At 35.0% G+C, this 20,661-nt stretch overlaps 1 protein-coding gene across 1 annotated transcript; it reads right to left on the bottom strand.

The window, feature by feature from the left end:
* Positions 1-17,038: 17,038 nt before the first annotated feature.
* LOC112721276 (uncharacterized) lies at positions 17,039-17,905 on the bottom strand. Its single transcript, XM_025772349.1, has one exon. The coding sequence runs from the start codon at positions 17,903-17,905 to the stop codon at positions 17,039-17,041; it is 867 nt and encodes a 288-aa protein (XP_025628134.1).
* Positions 17,906-20,661: the final 2,756 nt, after the last annotated feature.

The following is a 20,661-nucleotide window of genomic DNA, read 5'->3' as shown; positions in this document are numbered from 1 at the left end:
CATAAAACTAAAAAACAAAATAAATTTTATATCGTATTATAGTTTTTACTAATATCATATATATGTTGATTCAAATAATAGAAGTAAATCATTACTTTTAATTAAATCTAATCATGTTAAATTAGGTAGTGTATAATATATAAAATTAGTCTCTAAATAAATTATATATATATATATATATAATATATTAAAATATAAAATATATATTAAAAATATGAATAATATTATACATTACTTTTGTATATATTATTATTAAACATTTTCTGAATTGAGTTTAAAAGTAATTAAAGAAAATAAGAAAAGTATGCAGAAAATAAGAAAAGTCAATCACGAACAATTATTTTAATTATTGTTCCTATTGTTGTGGTGATACTCTTCACTTGTTTTTGCTATTTGCTAAGAAGAAGAAGAGCAAGAAAGAGACTTAAAACTATTCTTAGAGAAAATTTTAAGTATCTATAAAATTGAAAGAAGAAAAAAATTATCTTAAATGTTCAATAAATTTGAAATTTTCTTTGTTTTTAAATGATTTAAACATATTGGTCTAGTTGATCATGAAAGTACCACTTTAGAAGGATTGCAAATTTGCAATTTGATTTGAACGTACTTAAAGTGTCTACAAATAACTTTTTATTTGAGAACTGTTTATACTCTGTTCTAAAATATAAGTTAGGTTCAAATTTAGTTAAAAGGCCCAATTTTAAAGGTTGACCTTCATTACTTATTCGACTTCGGATCTCTACAAAGAGATCGGAACCAGCTAAAATAGGCAGCTCATACTTATATAAAGAAATAACTATCGTCCTGAATTTCTTCCCTATTTTTAGAAGGGAGATGTCAACAACTCTAAAATAAAGGGACGGTTATCTATCATCAGAAGTGAAACTACTTCAACGGTGGTTATTAATTCATTTCTTAGTAAATTCAAATTTTAATACTCTACTCAACCCTTTGCTAACTTTAGTATCGAAATGTCTTTACAAATACTACCTCTCATTTCTTAAAACACACAATTCGGACAGCTGATTCCAAACAAAAATAATTTAAAAACCTCTATCCTTCAAGCGTTTGGATCTTCAATCTGAACCCGAATATCCGATTTTAGATAACCCGAACAAAAACCTTATTGGCAAAGGGAGGATTTGGAGGAGTTTATAAGGTAAGATCGAAAAAATGTGATAAATTTTCTTTTTTTTTTTTTTTACTTTCATATTATATATCTATCATATTAATATAATAGCACGTGTTATTAGGGTATTCTTCTTGATGCAGGCTTTCATGAATCACATGAAGAAAGCCTCTTAAGTTATGTAAGTGAAAAAAAATTCTTATTCTCTTTTCTCTTTAGATGATTGGCGGTTTTTAAACTTTAATGATGTTAAATGTATATAAAAATCAGCCACTAAATTAGTTATTTTTATAGAATATATATTGTAAATGACTTAAACAATACACGCCAACTAATTTTTAAATTTAATACTTATATTTATGTCTATTATAATATTTTTAAATTTTAAAAACTATTTTGTCAAAGGTAATTGTTGTTATTTGTATTTATTAAAAATTATTTTTAATTTTTTTTATCAAACATAAATGTTACAACTTTTAAAAAGTCATATTTTAAAAATTAGTTTTTATAAGCTATTTTTGAAAAGTAAAAGTTTTACTAAACTAAGGTCTAGTTTGGATAAACAACTTAAATAAGCTCTTTTAGAAAAAGAACTTAAAGTATAAGGACTTTTATTAATACCAGTTTATAAATAAGTTATTTTGTATTTTGATTTTTAGTGCTTGTTTGGTCGCCATTATTTTGATAAAAAAAGATCTTTTTCAATGAAATTTTTTTTAACGTGTTTAGCAAATTTCTAGTAGTAAAAGTAAAAGCACTAAAAAAATTAAAAAAAAGACCTTTTTTGAGAAGCTGTCATTTATATCTTTTTTTTAAAAGATCTTTTTTCATTAAAAAAAATATTTTTCATGTAATAAATAAACAAAAAGTACTTTTATATTGTTATACCAAAATATAATTGATAGATAAAAAGATCTTTTTGCATAAGATATCTAAACATAAAATTACTTTTACTTTTTCATAAAATCTTTTAAAAAAAGACAACTAACAAAAAAAAAAAATTCTTAGAAACTCACCCAAACAAGCTCTTAGTTATAGAAGTACTTATTTTAAAGTTGTAGTGTTTGGATAAATAACTCAAAAAAATAATTTTTTTCACAAAAAATGGATATTAAAACAACAATGATAACAAATACTTTTCAATATTAAATGTTGATTTTCTATAATCTAATCACTAAGATTATAATTGTTTAGATAATTAATTCTTTATTTGCTCTCTTATTAGTTCCATTTTGTAGGTAGAAACTGTTTTTCTACTTCATCTTCACCCATACCGGTGTTCTTGTATGCGGTAAATAGTAATAAAATTTTAATTCACACTAATCTTGATGGCAATGCTAAAGAAATTATTGTGTAGTTAGTGTTTGTTGTTTTATTGTGTATGATATGGTAGATATAAATAAAAAATAAATGTAAAATGTGTGTCAATGTATATTTTGTTGCAGGAAGGAATATATGCAATAGGTGATTCAGATCAAACATTGTTTTAAAATGGTGGTAGAGGATGAATATTTTTAGCAGATAAATCATTACGTGAAAATGATGGTGGAAGGCCAATGCTTCTAACAGATAAAATCTTGGGTGAAAATAGTAGTGGGAGGCCAGTGTTTCCAGTATTTTTTACAGAGCCAATAGTGAAAATAGATTTTTTTTGTTTTGAGATCATTTGCTTTTACGGAAATGATAGAATGACTTATCGAAAAAGTCATGTATTTCTACTTTTTCAAAAAGTTATGAATTAAATTTCTAGAAAATTAAAAGTTCTTTTTAAAATAATGCCAAATACGCTTACTGTGACTTTTCATAATTCAAAAGTCAGAAAAAGTAGTTTCTGCTACTTCCCAAATGGGCTCTAAGCCGGACCCGATTCCTACTCCTGTGTAGTTTGGAGTTTTGAAACTCCTTTATATTATTAATACTATAATATACGCAGGGACGGATACAAGGGGGGCGAGTGGCGGCCTCGGCCCCCAACTTTTGTTAATAGTAATAAGTTATTATGTATAACTTAATTTTTTTTAAAAAATTATTTATTATTTTGTCTAGTATAAATAAAAATTCAGTCTAATTTAAATATTAATAATTTTTAATATCTACAAAGTAAGTAACAATATTAAAAAAATCTGAAAAAGATATTATTACTAATACTTTTTAATTAAATAAAAATTTTCAAATCTCATAATTAAAGTGAATTCTTTTTCTTCTTGTGGCCGTTTTTTTTTATTCATTTGGTATTAATTTTCTCTGTTTCAACTGCTATAATTAAGAGATCTTTTTCAATTATGAATATTGTGAAAAATAACTTAGAAACAAAATAAAAGATGATTTTTTGCTAATTGTCTCTTAGTTATATTGAAAAGAAAATTACTGAAAAAATTGACACAAATTCTATTATTGGTGAATTTTATGATATGAAGATTCGACCACTTTGTTAATAAAAAGTATACACATGTCTTTTTTACTTTAAAATATATTCTCTGTCGTTATATTTTTGTAATACATCTTATATTATATAATTTTTTTACATAATTTTTAATATTATATATGTTTTTGACCCCCCATAATATCATTTCTGGATCCATCCCTGAATATACGTTGGTGCAATATTTGAAAGAATATTTTATTACTATAGCTTTTAATGTACATTAATAAGATCATCAAGTAATTAATATTTTTTTTTGTAAAACTACAAAGTACAAACACATTAATTATATCCTCTAAAATATATTTTCAATAAAATGACAATTATAATTATTATTGAGTTTTTTAAATGACTTACTATTAGAAATTTAACATATTCTATTGGTATATAAGTTATTAAAATTATTAAATTCGTTTATAAATTTTAATTAATTAATAACTTTTATTTTTATTTATTTTAATTATTTATTTGATATTATAATTTATCTCATAAAACTTGTCTTTTATATATATATATATATATATATATATTTTATCTATAGCATCATGATTTTAAAAATTAACTATATTATAACATATTATTTAATTAGGATATATATAAGAAATAAAATTAATATTTTTTAAAGTGTTATTTCAAATTAATTTGTCAAAAGATACTTCAAAAGAAAAAACAGATATTAAAAATAAATTTAGATGCATTGAGGTACTGCATAATTTTTTTAAAGATTTTATTGAAAATGTTTATTTTAGGTTATTAGTTGAATGTAATTTTAGAAATCTATGGATTAAACATTAGAAGCAACTAACTCTAGTTACGAATTCTGACCATAACGTAACACTATTCTTTTTGGTGACAATGTAACACTATTCTACTTCTTAATTTGTGACTACTTACTTAAAATTATTTTTAAATTTTGTTTTAACAATAAGGAATAAAATTACATTCAATTAATAACCTAAAATAAATATTTTTAATAAAATATTAAAAAAATTATGCAATACCTAAAGGCATCTAAATTTGTTTTTAATATCTCTTTTTTTTCGAAGTATCTTTTGACAAATTAATTTGAAATAACACTTTAAAAAATATTAATTTTATTCCTAATATATATTTATATATATCCTAATTAAATAGTATGTTATAATATAATTAATTTTTAAAATCATGATGCTATGGATGAAAAAAAAAAGTAGTATATAAGACAAGTTTTATGAGATAAATTTAAACAATATTTTTGTATGTATCAATTATTTTTTAGATATCCATAAGTATAAACATTCTATTAACAGTATTTCTGAGAAATATGAGGCTTATACATTTAAATATTAAAAAATATGAGACTTATACATTTAGATATATTAAATTATTAATGTGTTAAAATTTTAAAATAAAAATAAATTTCATTTTAAAAATAATTTTTTGGATTTAAATTTTATAATTTTTATAATCAATTTTATTTACTAATATTAAAAATTCAAAAGTTAAATTTAATTATAAAAGACTACTATAATGCAAAAAGTATCTAAATGAATTAAAATAATTTTTTAATTTTCAAAACAAATAAAAAATATTACTATACCATATTTATTCCTTCATTTTATACTATATTTATTTTTATTCCTCCTTTTTATACCATATTTAAATGTTACTATAAAAAATTTTAATGAGTATACTAAAATAATTACTCGATAATATTTTTTATAGTACTTACTAATATATTTTATTGTACTTATTAATAATTTTTATAGTATAATAAAAATATGATATAAAATAGAAGAATAAAATATTATATATGTTGAAAGTATAATAAAAATATTAACGAGTTTGATAAAAAAAATATTAATAAATAATTATTTTATTGTACTCTTTAATATTTGTTATAGTATAATAAATATTTAAATATGTAATTAAGTATTTATAATTTAAATATAAATATTTGTTTGTAGTTTTATAAAAATAATACATTAATTACTTAATGATTTTATCAATATGCATTAAAAGCTTCATTAATGTAATGCCTTCTAAAATACTGTGCCAATATATATTATAATATTAATAATCTAAAAGAGTTTCAAAATTCCAAACAATATAGGAGTATTTTAACATTCACCCTCTAAGCCTAAGTAAGCTCCCAAAGTTAACAGATAAAACATGTAAAAAAAAAGTTAAAGGTAATATTTTAAATGATCTTTGAAATTGACTGTTTGTTTGAAAGGAAAATAGAAAAAAAGAAAAGAGAAGAAAGAATATAGAAAAAAAATGATGATTTTCTATTGTTTGGTTGAGGAAAGAAATGAAAGAGAAAGAAAAAGGGATGCCTATCAATTTTTTTTCTCTTCAACATTAGAAAAAAAATGGAGAGAAAACTAATTTTTTCTCTACTTCCAATATTACTGTTTTACTTTTTTTTAAATATCTTTTATAATATAAGGGTAAAATTATCTTTTTGTAATATTTCTTTTCTTTTTATTTTTCTTCTATCCAAACACATCTAAACAAAATAAAAATCCACTTAATTTCTTTTCTTTCCTTTCTTTTCTTTCTATTCCAGTCACTCTATCGGTGCATTGACCGGTCCTATTCTTGCAACCTTGATAATAACTATTACATTAGTATTGTTTGTGCAAAAATATAAAATAGTATCTATTGTACAACAACATAATGCAAGAGCAAAATATAAGTTAGGCCATTTAGCATTAAGAGTTAGGACCACACCAACATACAAAAGTAATTATAAAATATAAGTTGAGTCATAATGTATCACAAGGTATTATCTAGTGGGAAAATAGAAAATAGACATTTCTATTATGCATTATAGTAAATTAGATAGTTAGGCAAATTGAACTAATTTAGTTACGTAAATTATTGATAAGTAGTAGAAGTTAATTTAGTTGCATAAATTACTGCTAAGTAGTAGATTAGATAATTTTCAATTATGCAAATTTTATTGTAACAGCCACTATATAAGACAAGTGTGACTGTTAGTGTAAAATGTAATTTTGATGATTATTTCAATTGAATTCATTTTCATTTCTCATCTTCTTTTATATGCTCCCTCATCTAATTGTTTTTTTTTTTTTTTGCATCACCTTGCTGCACCTTCAACATGGTGTGGTGAGCGTGGAACCAAGGAGGTGATTGCAGTTAAAGCAGAGATTGAGAAAGAGAAAAGCTCAAGAATTTAAACCTACCATAGTGCGAGATTCGAAACTCAATGATGAATCCCCACCAACAATCTTCCAATTCCAGTGGAAATCCAGATCCAAATCGAGCAAGTTCTCTCCAAAGCTTGGATCCTCAAGGAATCACAACTTTTTTAAGTCAGATCTCGTCGATTCAAGCTCACCTCAACAAGAACAATGGCAATCCGAGTCAGGATCCGTCAAGCTCCTACTACCTTCACCAATCCGAAAACCCTGGTATTTCTCTTACCTCCATAATTCTTGATGAAAAGAACTATAATAATTGGAGTAAGGCTATGATATTAGCATTGAAATCTAAAAATAAGATAGGGTTTATCGATGGAAGTTTAGAAAAACCTTAAAGAGCCGATCCTTTATTTGCTTTGTGGGATAGATGCAATACTTATGTTTTGGCTTGGATAAATCTTTCTTTATGCTCTGAAATTTCTCAAAGTGTAATTTGCAACAACATTGCCTATGATCTATGGGATGACCTGAAGTATAGGTATTATCAAGGGGATAAATTTCGTATAATCGAGGTTCAGGAAGAATTGTATGTAGCTAGATATGAAAAAACGAATGTAACTCAATATTTCACAAAATTAAAGGCGTTGTGGGAAGAACTGAACAATCTTAGACCAATACCTTCATGCGAGTGTGGAAACCGATGCAAATGCGGACTAGGCAAAATGAGAAAGTTCATATCAAAAGACCATGTGACAAGATTTCTTAGGGAATTGAATGTCCAATATGCAAATGTTAGATCTCAAATAATGTTAATGGAACCCTACCTCAAGTGAAGACATTTTTCTCCCTCTTAACTCAGCAAGAAAGGCAGAGCCAAGTCTTGGAAGTTAATTCTGAACAAAAAATTCTTACCTACTCTACCAATTTCTCAAACACTGCTAAAGCCTCGCAAAGCAGAGGGAGAGGGAAGGGTAGAGGTGGTAGATTCCAAGCTGGTAGAAGGGGACAAACCGGGTGAGGCAGAATGCAATATTTTTACTGTGAAAAAAGTGGTTACACCGTTGATGTGTGTTACAAAAAACATAGTTTGCCTCTCCATTTGAAACAAAAATATAGTGCTAGACAAGCAGGTGCAGTGAATTTAGCCCAAAATGGTACTGAGAGAAGTCTTATTGAACACTCAGTTGACTCTCGTTGTATGGAAGGAAATGAAACTTTGAACTTTGACTTTACTCACGAGCAAAAATCAGCCTTGTTGGCTTTGATCAGTAAGCAAGATATAGAGCAGATCAATAATGTAAACCCACTCACTGCCATACAACAAGCTCCTCTTCCAGGTAGCTTAGTGCACATCATGTATTTCAAATCCAATATATTGGCCTTAAATATTTATGCATCAAAATATGGTTCTTGGGTGTTAGATACAGGGGCTACAACTTATGCATCTTACTCTCTTGACGATTTTCAAACTCATTTTAAGATAGCTTCCGTCATCATTCAGTTGCCTAATGGTGCCCAAACCATTAGCAACATAGCAGGGACTATCAAATTTTCAAATGAACTCTATCTCACAAACACATTATACCTCCTCTCATTTGATTTCAAGTTGATTTCAGTATCCAAAGCCACAAATCATTTGCAATGTAAAATGAGTTTTACTGATGATAAATGTGAGATACAGCATTTACAATCGAAGAAGATGATTGGAGCAGTTAATGTCTGTGGTGTTCTTTATACCTTGAAGGGAGGGGCAATGAAATGTGAAGCTACACATGATACAATAAAGGTCTGCACAATTGCGTCTATTCTCAACATTTTCAACACACACCTATGGCACTATAGATTAGGCCACATTTCTTTATACAAATTAAAAGAAATGAAAAAAATTGATTTCATTAGTTGTAACACTGATGTAGAGCCCTGTGATTCATGTCACATGGCTAAGCAAAGAAAATTACTTTTTTCGAATAGCAATAATATTTCAATAGCTCCTTTTGAATAGATTCATATGGATATTTGGAGCCTTTTGTCTATTCCATATATTAGTGGTCACAAGTATTTTTTAATTGTTGTAGATGATAAATCCAGATCTACCTGGATTTTCTTCATAAAGCATAAGTCTGACAGCTCATTTTGTCAAATTGTTTGTGAATTTTACTAAAACTCAGTTTGGCAAACAAGTTCAGTGTATAAGAACAGATAATGGGACAGATTTTTTAATGCAATCTTTCTTTCATGAAACTAGAATTTTGCACCAAAAGTGATGTGTTGAAACTCCTCAACAAAATGGTATTGTTGAGAGAAAACATTAACACATACTTGCCATTATAAGAGCAATTCTATTTCAATCAAATGTACCCAAATTTTTTTTGGCATTTTGCCGTTGGCCATGCTGTTCACATCTTGAATAGATTGTCATCACATTTTCTTAAAAATTTATCCCCTTATCAACTTTTATATGACACACTGCCGACCATTTCACACTTAAAGGTATTCGGATGCTTAGCATATGCAAATACTCTTCATGCTAATCGATAAAAGTTGGACTCCAGATCCAGAAAGTGTGTGTTTCTAGGATACAGGGAGGGTATTAAAGGATACCTCCTCATTGATTTAAAGTCCAGGGAAATATTCACTTCAAGGAATGCTTCCTTTTATGAAACTCATTTTCCTTATTTTTCGTTCAGTAATGCACCCAACAATAATAATAATCAAACAACTCACTCTCCTCATTCATGCATTGATCCTTTTACCTATGATATATATTCACCATAAGTTGCATTGATCCTAAATTCACACACACACCCGAGATACACAACACTATCTCACCACAAAATGAACATGAAATACAACCAACACATATTCTACATGATCAACACACAATAACACCACCTTCCAAAAATCACAATGTAACACAATCTCCCACACCACACACTGTGTAACAACATCAACAACACCATGTGCAAAGAAAATCCTGAAGAATCAGAAAGCTTCCGTCTCACTTAACCGACTATCAATATTTAAACACCACCACTGAATAGTCTCCAACTTCACACTATGAAAGGTATCCAATATCTAACTATTTGTCATATGAAAAATTTTCTGCATCTCATACTGCATTTTCTTTGGCTATCTCCTCAAATATTGAACCCAAGCACTATAGTGACGCCGTAAATCAATCTTGCTGGATTAAAGCCATCAAAGATGAACTTACCGCACTTGAGCAGAGCCAAACTTGGAAGCTCACTTCCCTTCCATATGACAAGAAGACAATTGGGTGTAAGTGGGTGTTCAAGGTCAAATACCATCCTGACGGAACAATAGAGAGGCACAAGGCCCGTTTGGTAGCAAAAGGGTTTACTCAAGTCCCTGGTATTGACTATCATGACACTTTCAGTCCAGTGATGAAGCTGACTAGCTTGAGAATTGTACTGGCTATGGCTGCTGCCAAGAGTTGGTATCTCAAACAAATTGATGTTAATGTGATATTTTTACATGGTGATTTGGATGAGGAGGTGTACATGCGACCACCACCAGGATTAGATGTGAAACCTGGCCAAGTTTGTAAGCTTGAGAAGTCTTTATATGGTCTCAAACAGGCAAGCAAACAGTGGCATACAAAGTTGAAGTCAGTTTTGATTGAAGTTGGTTATGTGCAGTCCAGGTCAGATTATAGTTTGTTTAGCAAGAGATCTGTTTTTGGTTTTACTGTAGTCTTGGTATTGACGATTTAGTCTTAGCTGGTAATGATCTAAATGAGATCAATGCTATTAAAGCTACCTTGGATGATCAGTTCAAGATAAAGGACATAGAGGACTTGAAGTTTTTCATTGGTATGAAAATGGCTCAGTCCAAGAAAGGTATCATGCTTTATCAAAGAAAGTATGCTTTAGATTTGCTTCGGGATGCAGGTTTTGAGAATTGTAAACCATCCATGACTCCTATGGATTATAGGAACAAGCTAAGCAAGGATGATGGCACCCCACTGACTGACTCTGGTGAATTTTGAACGCTGATTGGCAAATTACTCTATTTGGCTAATACACGGCCAAACATTAGCTTTGCAATTAGCAACTAAGTCAATATTTGGATCATCCGACTAATGCTCATCTCACTGCAGCTCACAGAGTATTAAGATACATCAAGGGCTCTCCTGCCACAGGCATATTTTTCCCTGTTGATGAACCTTTGTGTTATTGGGTTTACTGACTCTGACTGGGCTGCATGCCCAGATTCAAGACGATCTATTTCTGCTTATTGCTTTTATGTCGGCAGTGCTTTAGTCTCTTGGAAAAGTAAGAAGCAAGTTACTGTGGCATGTAGCTTAGCTGAGGCTGAATATCGCGCTTTTGCTGTTGCCACCAAGGAGGCCATTTGGATAAGCTTTCTTTTGAAGGACCTTGGAATGACTCTTACCAGGCTTATCAGCACCTATTGTGATAGTCAATCAGCCATTCATATCACCTCCAACCGTCTTTCACGAGAGAACTAAACACATTGAGGCTGATTGCCATCTCGTTCAAGATACGTTCATAGAGGGTCTCATTCATTTGCTGCCAATCTCCACAACTAACCAGGTCGCAGACATTTTAACGAAGCCATTAGCCCCAGCTACATTTCATATATTGTATGGCAAGTTAGGATTGGTAAATTTTCACACTCCTAACTTGAAGGAGGGTGTTATCTAGTGAAAAAATTAATTGATAGCTAGAAAATAGACATTCCTATTATGCAGTATAGTAAATTAGGTAGTTAAGCAAATTGAGCTAATTTAGTTGCGTAAATTACTGATAAGTAGTAAAAGCTAATTTAGTTGCGTAAATTACTGCTAAGTAGTAGGTTAGATAATTTTTAATTATGCACATTTTGTTGTAACAGCCACTATATAAAACAAGTGTGACTGTTAGTGTAAAGTGTGATTTTGATGATTATTTCAATTGAATTCATTTCTATTTCTCATCTTCTTCTCTCTGCTCTCTCATCTAATTGTTATTTTTGCATCACCTTGCTGCACCTTCAACATAAGGCAAAGCAAAAATAATGGCACCAAGTGTTTTCTACTAGCAAACTAACAATTATATTTATCATCACATCATCAAGTTTTCTTTATGTCTTAAACCAAGTATTGGAACAAATTTTAGCAAGGTTTCTATCTTTTCAAATATTCATGCACTTGTTTTTTCAATTGTCTCCCTTAAAACCAGGCTTGCAGCAACAACATTTGGCATAGGTGAACTCGAGAGGCAGAATTTGGCTTTGGTAAACTTACAACATCAACAAATAGGCTGACAATTAGAAATTTATTTCACTTTGTTATCTCCCACTTTGACAATTGTCTTGTAGTATTGTGTAAGGTTTATCAATCATAATAATTAGAATTAGAATAAATAACAATACTAAAAATTTCCATATTAATAATAATCAATAATATAATACTCAACACCTATAATAAATTCAGATATAAATGACCAAATTATAATTGCTTAATAATACAAATGACTTCAGCAACACCTTGAGCAATAACATATTGGGCAGCAACAATTTCAGTTTGAGCATCAACATCTCTAACTTGAGCAACATCATCTCTAATTTGAGTAGCAACATATTCACCCTGAGGGGCACCATCACTAGCTTGATCAGCAACTTGATCACCATTTAATTTTCATTCTTTTGTTGAACACTAGCTTGGTCTCCACCAGTTGCTGTCTCCTCTATCCTTAGTCTTTTTGCAATTTTACGCTTTATGTAGTGTGACTAATATCACCACATGTGAATTTTTCATATTGTATCTTAGTTTTAAATTTGTGGACTTTCTCTTTTGGCTGCCTTCAATATGGGCCTTATGTGCATTCTTTCACAGAATTTTGGTCTTGCAAGGGGTAAGAAGTGGAATACTAAGACTTTTTCCACATTTCTTCTCCTTTCACTGGATTGATATGGAACTCATATGTCATATGTTAGTCATGCATAAACATGCAATAGCAGCTATGGCTACGGGTGACAAACAGGCCGAAATCTGTTAGGTTAACTGACGTAACTTGTCAAAATAGGCGGGTTAGACTAGAAATTTGAGACCGCTATAAAAAAAAGCCCGCCTAATCCACGAGTTTTGATGGGTTTTAGCGGACCAGGCATGCCTGACTTTAGGCTTTAAGATGATAATTGAATTTGAAACGTTACTTTTGTACTTGTATTTGGAATGTTTGTTCATTTTACTTTAAGTTATAATTTGGACTATGTTTGATTGACTAATGATTAGAAACTTGGACAATGTTTAATATATATTTTAGACAATATTTATTTTAATTTATACAATGTTAGTTTTATTATTTTATTTTAAAAAATTTGATTGATGATTATATTTATTAGATATTTAAAATTATAAATACTTTAGTGTTTGTGAATTTAGAAATTATAATTTTTTATGATTTTAGAAATTTTAAATTTGTTGAAATATTTGTGAAATTATATCTTTTTTTTAATATTTATTGGTTTAATAATTTGTTTAAAAAAATAAAAAAAGAAGAAGAACAACTTCATGTTCACTTTTACGAATAAAGAGGACATTCTCATGAAGGCTGCAAGTGAAATCGAGATTACATATAGTGGTGCTGAACTTGTCAAACCATTCACAAAGAGCTTGCTTAAGACCATAAAATGCCTTGCGAAGGAGACAGACCTTGCTGGAAGGACAAAGATATCTTGGAAGTAGTTTCATATAGACCTTCTTTTTCAAATTCTCATTAAGAAATGCATTCTTCACATCCATCTGACTAAGAGACCATTTTCTGACCGCAGCAATGATAAGGAGAGCATGAACAGATGTGAGACGAGCAATAGGAGCAAAAACTTCTTCATAATCAATATAATACTCTTGCGTGCATCCTTGAGCGACCAACCGTGCTTTATAACGGTCGATAGAACCATCAAAACGAATATTGATCTTGTATACCCATCTATTACCCCTCAAAACAAGTCTTGATCTATTTATTTTCTTGAGTCGAAATAATCGAATTTTATATGATAACATTCAGATATTTTTTATAAAAGAAAATATAGTCATCTACTTTAAAAAATCATTGATCAGAAAACTAATTGAGTGATATATTGAGTGATATATTGATGAAATTATATCTGTTCGTTACCTTGAAACCTCGGGTGCTTGTCGGGTCGGGTGGTGATGGAAGGGTGAGTGGACGAGACCCCGGGTAGACCTGGACCGGGCGTGGAGATGCGAACTGAGAGTTGATGATGCCGGAGGAGAAGAGGACGAGAGGGGGGGTGGCCACCTGCAAGGATACTCCGATGATCAAGTCAGTGTCTGTACGATGTGATAGCCAAATTAGGTAAAATGTCACGTACCTTGGGGGGAGAGCTGACCTCTCCCCTTATATACTATGCTGCGTGGGCCCATAAATGACCTAGCCCATTGGCCAAGAAGCTTCTATGAGCTGTCCTAATCCACGTGAGAGGAGCTGGTCGTTTTGATTTCTGGGTCGGGGCTTCAGGAATTGCCCCGAGGATATCGGCCCGACCGGTTTTGCTGGTCATGACTTAAGCCGCGTAATGGCAAGTCGCGCGGTCCTTGGGTCGGGTACGGGGCGCCAACCCGTCAGGCTTCCTTATCCTTGTGGCTCGGGTCTTGGGTCGGAAGCGGGGCTCCCAACCCTTCGGGTAACTGTGTTGGGCCATGTGAGTCCGTAACAGTGCCCCCAACGCGCCAGTCTTGAGGTTTGAAACTCGTGGCTGGGTGCGTTTGACTTACTCACCGATTTGGGACGTATTCCTCTTCTCGAGAGCTCGCTGATATCATTCGTGTTCCCCACGCGTGGTTGCCTCGTCTCCCTCTTTACGCTGTCTCCTTGGCTTCTGTGCTGGGCATTAAATGTCCATCATTTCATGATTTGAAATTTGTGCGAATCTGATCGACTGCTTGTAAGCTACCCCTGCTGAGTTCTCGTGAATGATCCCAGCCCCTCCGAACGCTTGGTTGGAAGCTCCGTCGACGTGGAGTTTCCACCATGTGTTCGGTATGTCGGGTGTTTCTCCTGTGATTTCTACTAGGAAGTCTGCCATTGCCTGGGCTTTGATTGCCTGCCTGGGCTCATATTGCAAGTCATATTGGGACAGCTCTATTGCCCATGCCATCATTCTCCCTGCGAGGTTGGGTTTCTGGAGGACTTGTCGAATGGCCTGATCGGTTCTTATGATGATCACATGCCCTTGGAAGTATTGTTTGAGTCTTCTCGACGAGGTTAGTAGGGCATAAGCCAATTTTTCCAGCTTGGTGTATTTCAACTCCGCCCCTTGGAGTACCTTGCTGATGAAGTATATTAGGTGTTGAGTCTTATCTTCTTCTCGGACAAGAACTGCCGCCATGGCCTGTGTGGTCACTGCCAGGTATAGGTTTAGAGGTTCTCCTTCTCTGGGTTTGCTGAGCACAGGTGGTTCTGAGAGTATTTTTTTGAAATGGTTGAATGCTTCTTCGCATGCCGGGGTCCACTCGAAGGCGATTCCTTTCTTCATTAGGTTGAAGAACGGGGGGCCTTTTCTGCCGAGACTCCGAGAAACCAGGATAGAGCTGTGAGCTTCCCGGTGAGTCGCTGCATATCTTTGATGCACCCTGGGCTTGTCATCTTGAGGACGGCTTCGCACTTGTCTGGGTTAGCCTCTACCCCCCGTTGCGTTATCATGAAGCCTAGGAATTTCCCGACCTCCATGGCAAACACACACTTGAGTGGATTGAGCCTCATCTTGAATTTTCTTAGTGCTTTAAAGACAGGTTGGAGGTCGCCTATGAGGCTGCTTGGTTCTGCTGTTTTTACCAAAATGTCATCGACGTAAACCTCTACTGTTTTGCCGATGAGGTCATAGAAGACTTTGCTCATTAGTATTTGGTAGGTGGCCCCTGCGTTCTTCAATCCAAACGGCATTACCTTGTAGCAATAAGTGCCTCCTGGCGTTATGAATGTCGTTTTGTCCTCATCGGCTTGGTGCTTCAGGATCTGGTTATAGCCGGAATACGCATCCATGAAGCTGATGAAACAATACCCTGCCGCCGAGTCTACCAAGGTGTCGATGTTGGGGAGGGGGAAAGAGTCTTTAGGACATGCTTTGTTTAGGTCGGAATAGTCGACACGCATCCTCCATCTTTCGCTAACTTTTTTGACCAGGACGACGTTGGATAGCCACGTCGAGTACTCGAGCTCTTTGATGAACCTGGCTTCCAGTAGCCTGGCTGTTTGTTTGGCGATCTCATTGGCCCTTTCTTGGGACATCTTTCTTCGGCGTTGTGCTACTGGCTTTGCGTCTGTTTTGACGGCTAGTCGGTGAGACATGACTTCGGGATCCAATCCCGGCATGTCTGATGGCGTCCATGTGAAGTGGTCGCCGTTTGCCCTTACGACCTCCATGAGGGGGCCCTTGAGTTCATGGGGCAGATTTTTGTTTATGAAGGTAAATTGCTTTACCGACTTCCCTATTTGGAACTTCTCCATGTCCCCTTCTGGTTCTGGTTTTGGCTTGTCTTCCATCCTTACATCCAGGTCTGCCAAGAACACACTGGCTGCTTTCTTAGACTCTTTCCTTAGGGAGAGACTGGCGTTGTCGCAGGCGACTGCCGCTTCTAAGTCTCCCTTAATGGAGCCAACAGTTCCTCTGTCCGTCACGAATTTCATTGTTAGGAATTTGCTACATATCACGGCTAAAAATTCGTTGATGATTTTTTTCCTAGAATGATGTTGTAGGCTGTGGAGTCTCTAAGGACTACGAAGTCTGCCATAACCGACCTCCTAGCGTCACCGGCTCCAAGGCAGATTGGGAGAGAGATCGTTCCATCGGGATTTATATAGTTATCGCCTAGCCCCATGACCCCGTTCTGGTGACTCTTGAGGTCAGACTCCCTGAGTCCCATGGCGTCAAACACGTTCCTGAATATGATATTGGAGTCGGCCCCAGTATCGACGAGGATTTGCCTGACCAACCTGGTCCCAACCATTGCCGTGATTACTATGGGGGGTTTTAGGGTGGTCGTGAAACCACTGATCTTTTGGACCGAAGGATATCATGGGGGGTCTTCCGCTCGAGGCGGTGGGACCTCCTATCGAGATAGAGAGGATCCGGGTATCCTTCTTTGCTGCTGACTTGGATTTTTGGGGGGGGGGTATCGCGCCCGACCACAACGTTAACCACAAAAGTTGGGGGGTTGTCGGTGTTCCCTATAGGCTCTTGTCTTGCCTTGACCACCCAGCTATGATCTTCTTCTGAGCGCTCCCGTTCCCGTCTCCTTGGTTCTCGGATAAGTCGGGGGAACTCACTCAACTTCCTTTCCCGGATAGCCTATTCTAAAGCATCTTTGAGGTCGAAATAGTCTTGGGTCTTGTGACCAAAACCCTTGTGATAATCACAGTAGAGGCTTTTGTTGCCTCCTGTTCTCTCTTTCAATGGTCTGGGTTTGGATAGGATTTCTTTGTCTGCAATTTGCTGATAGACTTCCACTATGGGCGCCGTGAGTGGCGTGTAGTTTGTGAACCTCCCCACCCGTGGGGGTTGTTTGTGTTGCTTGGCTGCTGTTCCATCCCTAGGAGTTTCCTTATATCTGTCGACCTGGGGAGTCTGCCGAGCTGGTGGGTTCGGGAGCTGCTGTTTATTGGCTGCTACAACCTGACTTACTTCCTCATCATTGATGTATTCCTTGGCCACGCTTTGAATTTCTTGCATGGTCCATACAGGCTTAGTTGTGAGGTGCTTTCTAAAGTCCTTGTTTAGCAGGTCGTTTGTTAGGCAAAGACTAGCAACTGAGTTCATGAGGCCGTCGATTTCCAAGCATTCATCGTTGAACCTGTCCAGAAACTTTCTGGTCGGTTCCCCAGGCTTTTGGGCGACCCCTAGCAAGTTAATCGGGTGTTTGGCCTTGGCTATGCATGTTGTGAACCGAGCTAGGAAGCTTTGGAAAATGTCCGTGAAGGTCGTGATGGACCCTTGTGAGAGTGCGTTAAACCATCGGATTGCTGGACCGGCCAGTGTTACGGGAAATGCTCGGCACCTAACTGCGTTGCCTACCCCTTCCAAATTCATTCGTGCCTCAAAGGCTGTGAGGTGCTCTTCGGGGTCCTTAGTCCCATTGTACGTCGTGTCTGTTGGCTTGTCAAAATTCCTCAGAAACCGGACCTCGAGGATCGAGGGGTGGAAAGGGGTTGCCCCCATGATGACGGGTTCCAGCCGTTTCTTGGCTTTCCCTTTTCGAGACTCCCCGTGGCTCTCGGACCCACCTTGGGTAGGTCGAAAGGTCACTTGTGTGTGTGCTTCATCTTCGCGTCTTGTTGGGCTCCTTTCTCAGCTCTCATGTCTTCGGGAGGTGGAGCGAGTGCGGGTGCGGGATCGGCTAGCGACGCCTCGGAATTGGCTGACGTCTCCGTGGGATCGGCTCCTCGCTGCCAGCTTCCTTTCGAGGTTTTTCACTATGTGTCTGAGTTCCTGCATGATCTTGGCGCTATCGGCTCCCGTTTCTCCGAAGGGACGTCTTTCGGGAGTCTTAGTGTAGATTGGTTGGCTTGGCTGAACAGAGGACCGCAGGTGTTCAGCGGCCCGAGCCGTCGAACCTGCCCTACTTAGGCGGGCCCCTCATCCTTCGTGAAGCTCCTCCGACATGGGGAGTCGCTCCATGTTTGCTCCTGGATTCCCACAGACGGCGCCATATATTTGTTACCTTGAGACCTCGGGTGCTCGTCGGGTCGGGTGGTGATGGAAGGGTGAGTGGGCGAGACCCTGGGTAGACCTGGACCGAGCGTGGAGATGCGAGCTGAGAGTTGATGATACCGAAGGAGAAGAGGACGAGAGGGGAGTGGCCACCTGCAAGGACACTCCGACGATCAAGTCAGTCTCCGTACGAGGTGATAGCCAAATTAGGTAAAATGTGACGTACCTTGGGGGAGAGGTCAGCTCTCCCCTTATATACTATGCTGGGCGGGCCCATAAATAACCTAGCCTATTGACCAAGAAGCTTCTATGAGCTGTCCTAATCCATGTGGGAGGAGCTGATCGTTCCGGTTTCCGACTCGAAACTTCGGGTGTTGCCCTAAGGATATCGACCTGACCGGTTTTGCTGGTTGGTGACTTAAGCCGCGTAATGGCAAGTCGCGCGGTCCTTAGGTCGGGCACGGGGGGCCGACCCATTGGGCTTCCTTATCCTGGTGGCTCGGATCTTGGGTCAGAGGCGAAACTCCCGACCTGTCGGGTAACCGGGTTGGACCATGTGAGTCCGTAACAATATCCAAATTCATAAAACATGTCAAATGTTGCCACCAACAATATACAAGATATGAGCACAAAATCTTGAAGAAAAGATGCCTTTATATTTCTTACTCAGAAAATCATTGTTGTCTATGCCTTTGTCACTGATCAGAATAACTTCAAGTGTTCCACGAGGCATCTTTTTTATGCCTTTGAAAAGAATTTAATTTCAACATAATAATCGTTAGAGAAAGAAGTCTCTTATAATTTTTTTTTCTCTTTTTCTCTCTTCTCTAGTTTTTACAATATTCTCTCTACTACAAATCTAAAGTATATACTCAAATAGATTTTTAAGAAATGTTACATCATTCATTTCTCAAAAAATTTTATTACGTCGAAATTTTTAAACTTTACAAAAATAAGACATATAAATTTCTATTTTAGTTAATTCTGTTATTTTCATTTCGACGAATAGGTCCTCAAAAATGTGACAGAAAGACCTATATATCTTACTTTTATAAAGTTCAGGGACCTTGATGAGTTTGAAAAATTCTAATTTAATTTGATGATGAACAAACATTATTAATTTAATTAAAATTATAAAATTGTCAATTTAATTTTAATTAATATGTATTAATTGATAATTTTGTTGTGCAGGTCATATATATGTTGGTAAACAGGCCCAATTATGTTAAGAAAATATTTTCAGCTTTGTGCACTTTTGATATATTAAGTGGCTGAATTATGATTATGTTAATTGGGCCAAAATAAGTACAAACAAGTCCAAAATAAAATTTTAATGCAAAATCAAAAGGCTTTGTCCGAAAAAAATGGAATTGGGGCACTATGGTTAAGTTACTCTTTTAAAGTAATGAAACCCAATTCATTGATTCATGGCTGCATGCTTCCAACGGATTTCTTTCTTTATCTTGTGGTGGAATTCAAATTTTATTATGTGAAGTTAATGCAGATCTTGAAAACATAAAGAGAAAGAGAAAAGTGATTTGATGGCTTTAATGTGGCTTACACGCTACTACACAAAGCATGGGGAGTTGATCTTAATTAATTCATTTGTGATAACACTCATTACTCATAGCTTTGATTTTTCTCTCTTTTCTCTCATCACTTCTTCTACTCCTTCGGTTACCTCACAGAGAAAGAATGGAAGCTAAGCCTAGCTACCGAAAGAAAGAAGAAACAAGCAACAAGACCATTGTAATGATGGTAAGAAAAAGAAAACAAAAAGTATATTGTGGCTGAGATCTTCACCAAGAATGGTAAAATTTGGTGAAGTAACCTCAAGCTCTTCATACCAAAAATAGAAGAGAAGATCTCGGTCAGCAAGGAAAAGATCCTTGGAGGTATGGCTTGTTTCTGACTTTGCTTAACTACCACAGAAGGTAGCTACAGTAGCTACGTGATGGAGAAGACAGAAGTTAGGGTAGATGAAGCTGTCATCATCATAACTCATCAAGGGCTAGGGATCCATCTTGGAGTGCAAAGCAAGATAAAAGGCTCTGATTGATGAAGATTGGTGACCAAGGAAGACTCAAAGGTAATTGCATGTTGGTTATTGCATTCAGTTATCTCTTCTCTCTCTCTGGCCGAACCAGTTTGCTTGAAGAAGAAGAAGTTTAGCTTGGTTTTTGGTTTCAACCGTGGAGGCTTCCCCTTTTATAAATAAGGGAGAACAGTCAGGACTTGAAGCAAGGAGTGAGAGTGCAAGGCAC

This window comes from Arachis hypogaea, chromosome 2, assembly GCF_003086295.3.
Source record: "Arachis hypogaea cultivar Tifrunner chromosome 2, arahy.Tifrunner.gnm2.J5K5, whole genome shotgun sequence".
Classification (NCBI taxonomy): domain Eukaryota; kingdom Viridiplantae; phylum Streptophyta; class Magnoliopsida; order Fabales; family Fabaceae; genus Arachis; species Arachis hypogaea.
Note: the sequence above shows the minus strand (reverse complement) of the source record. Positions and strands in the feature narration are given on the sequence as shown.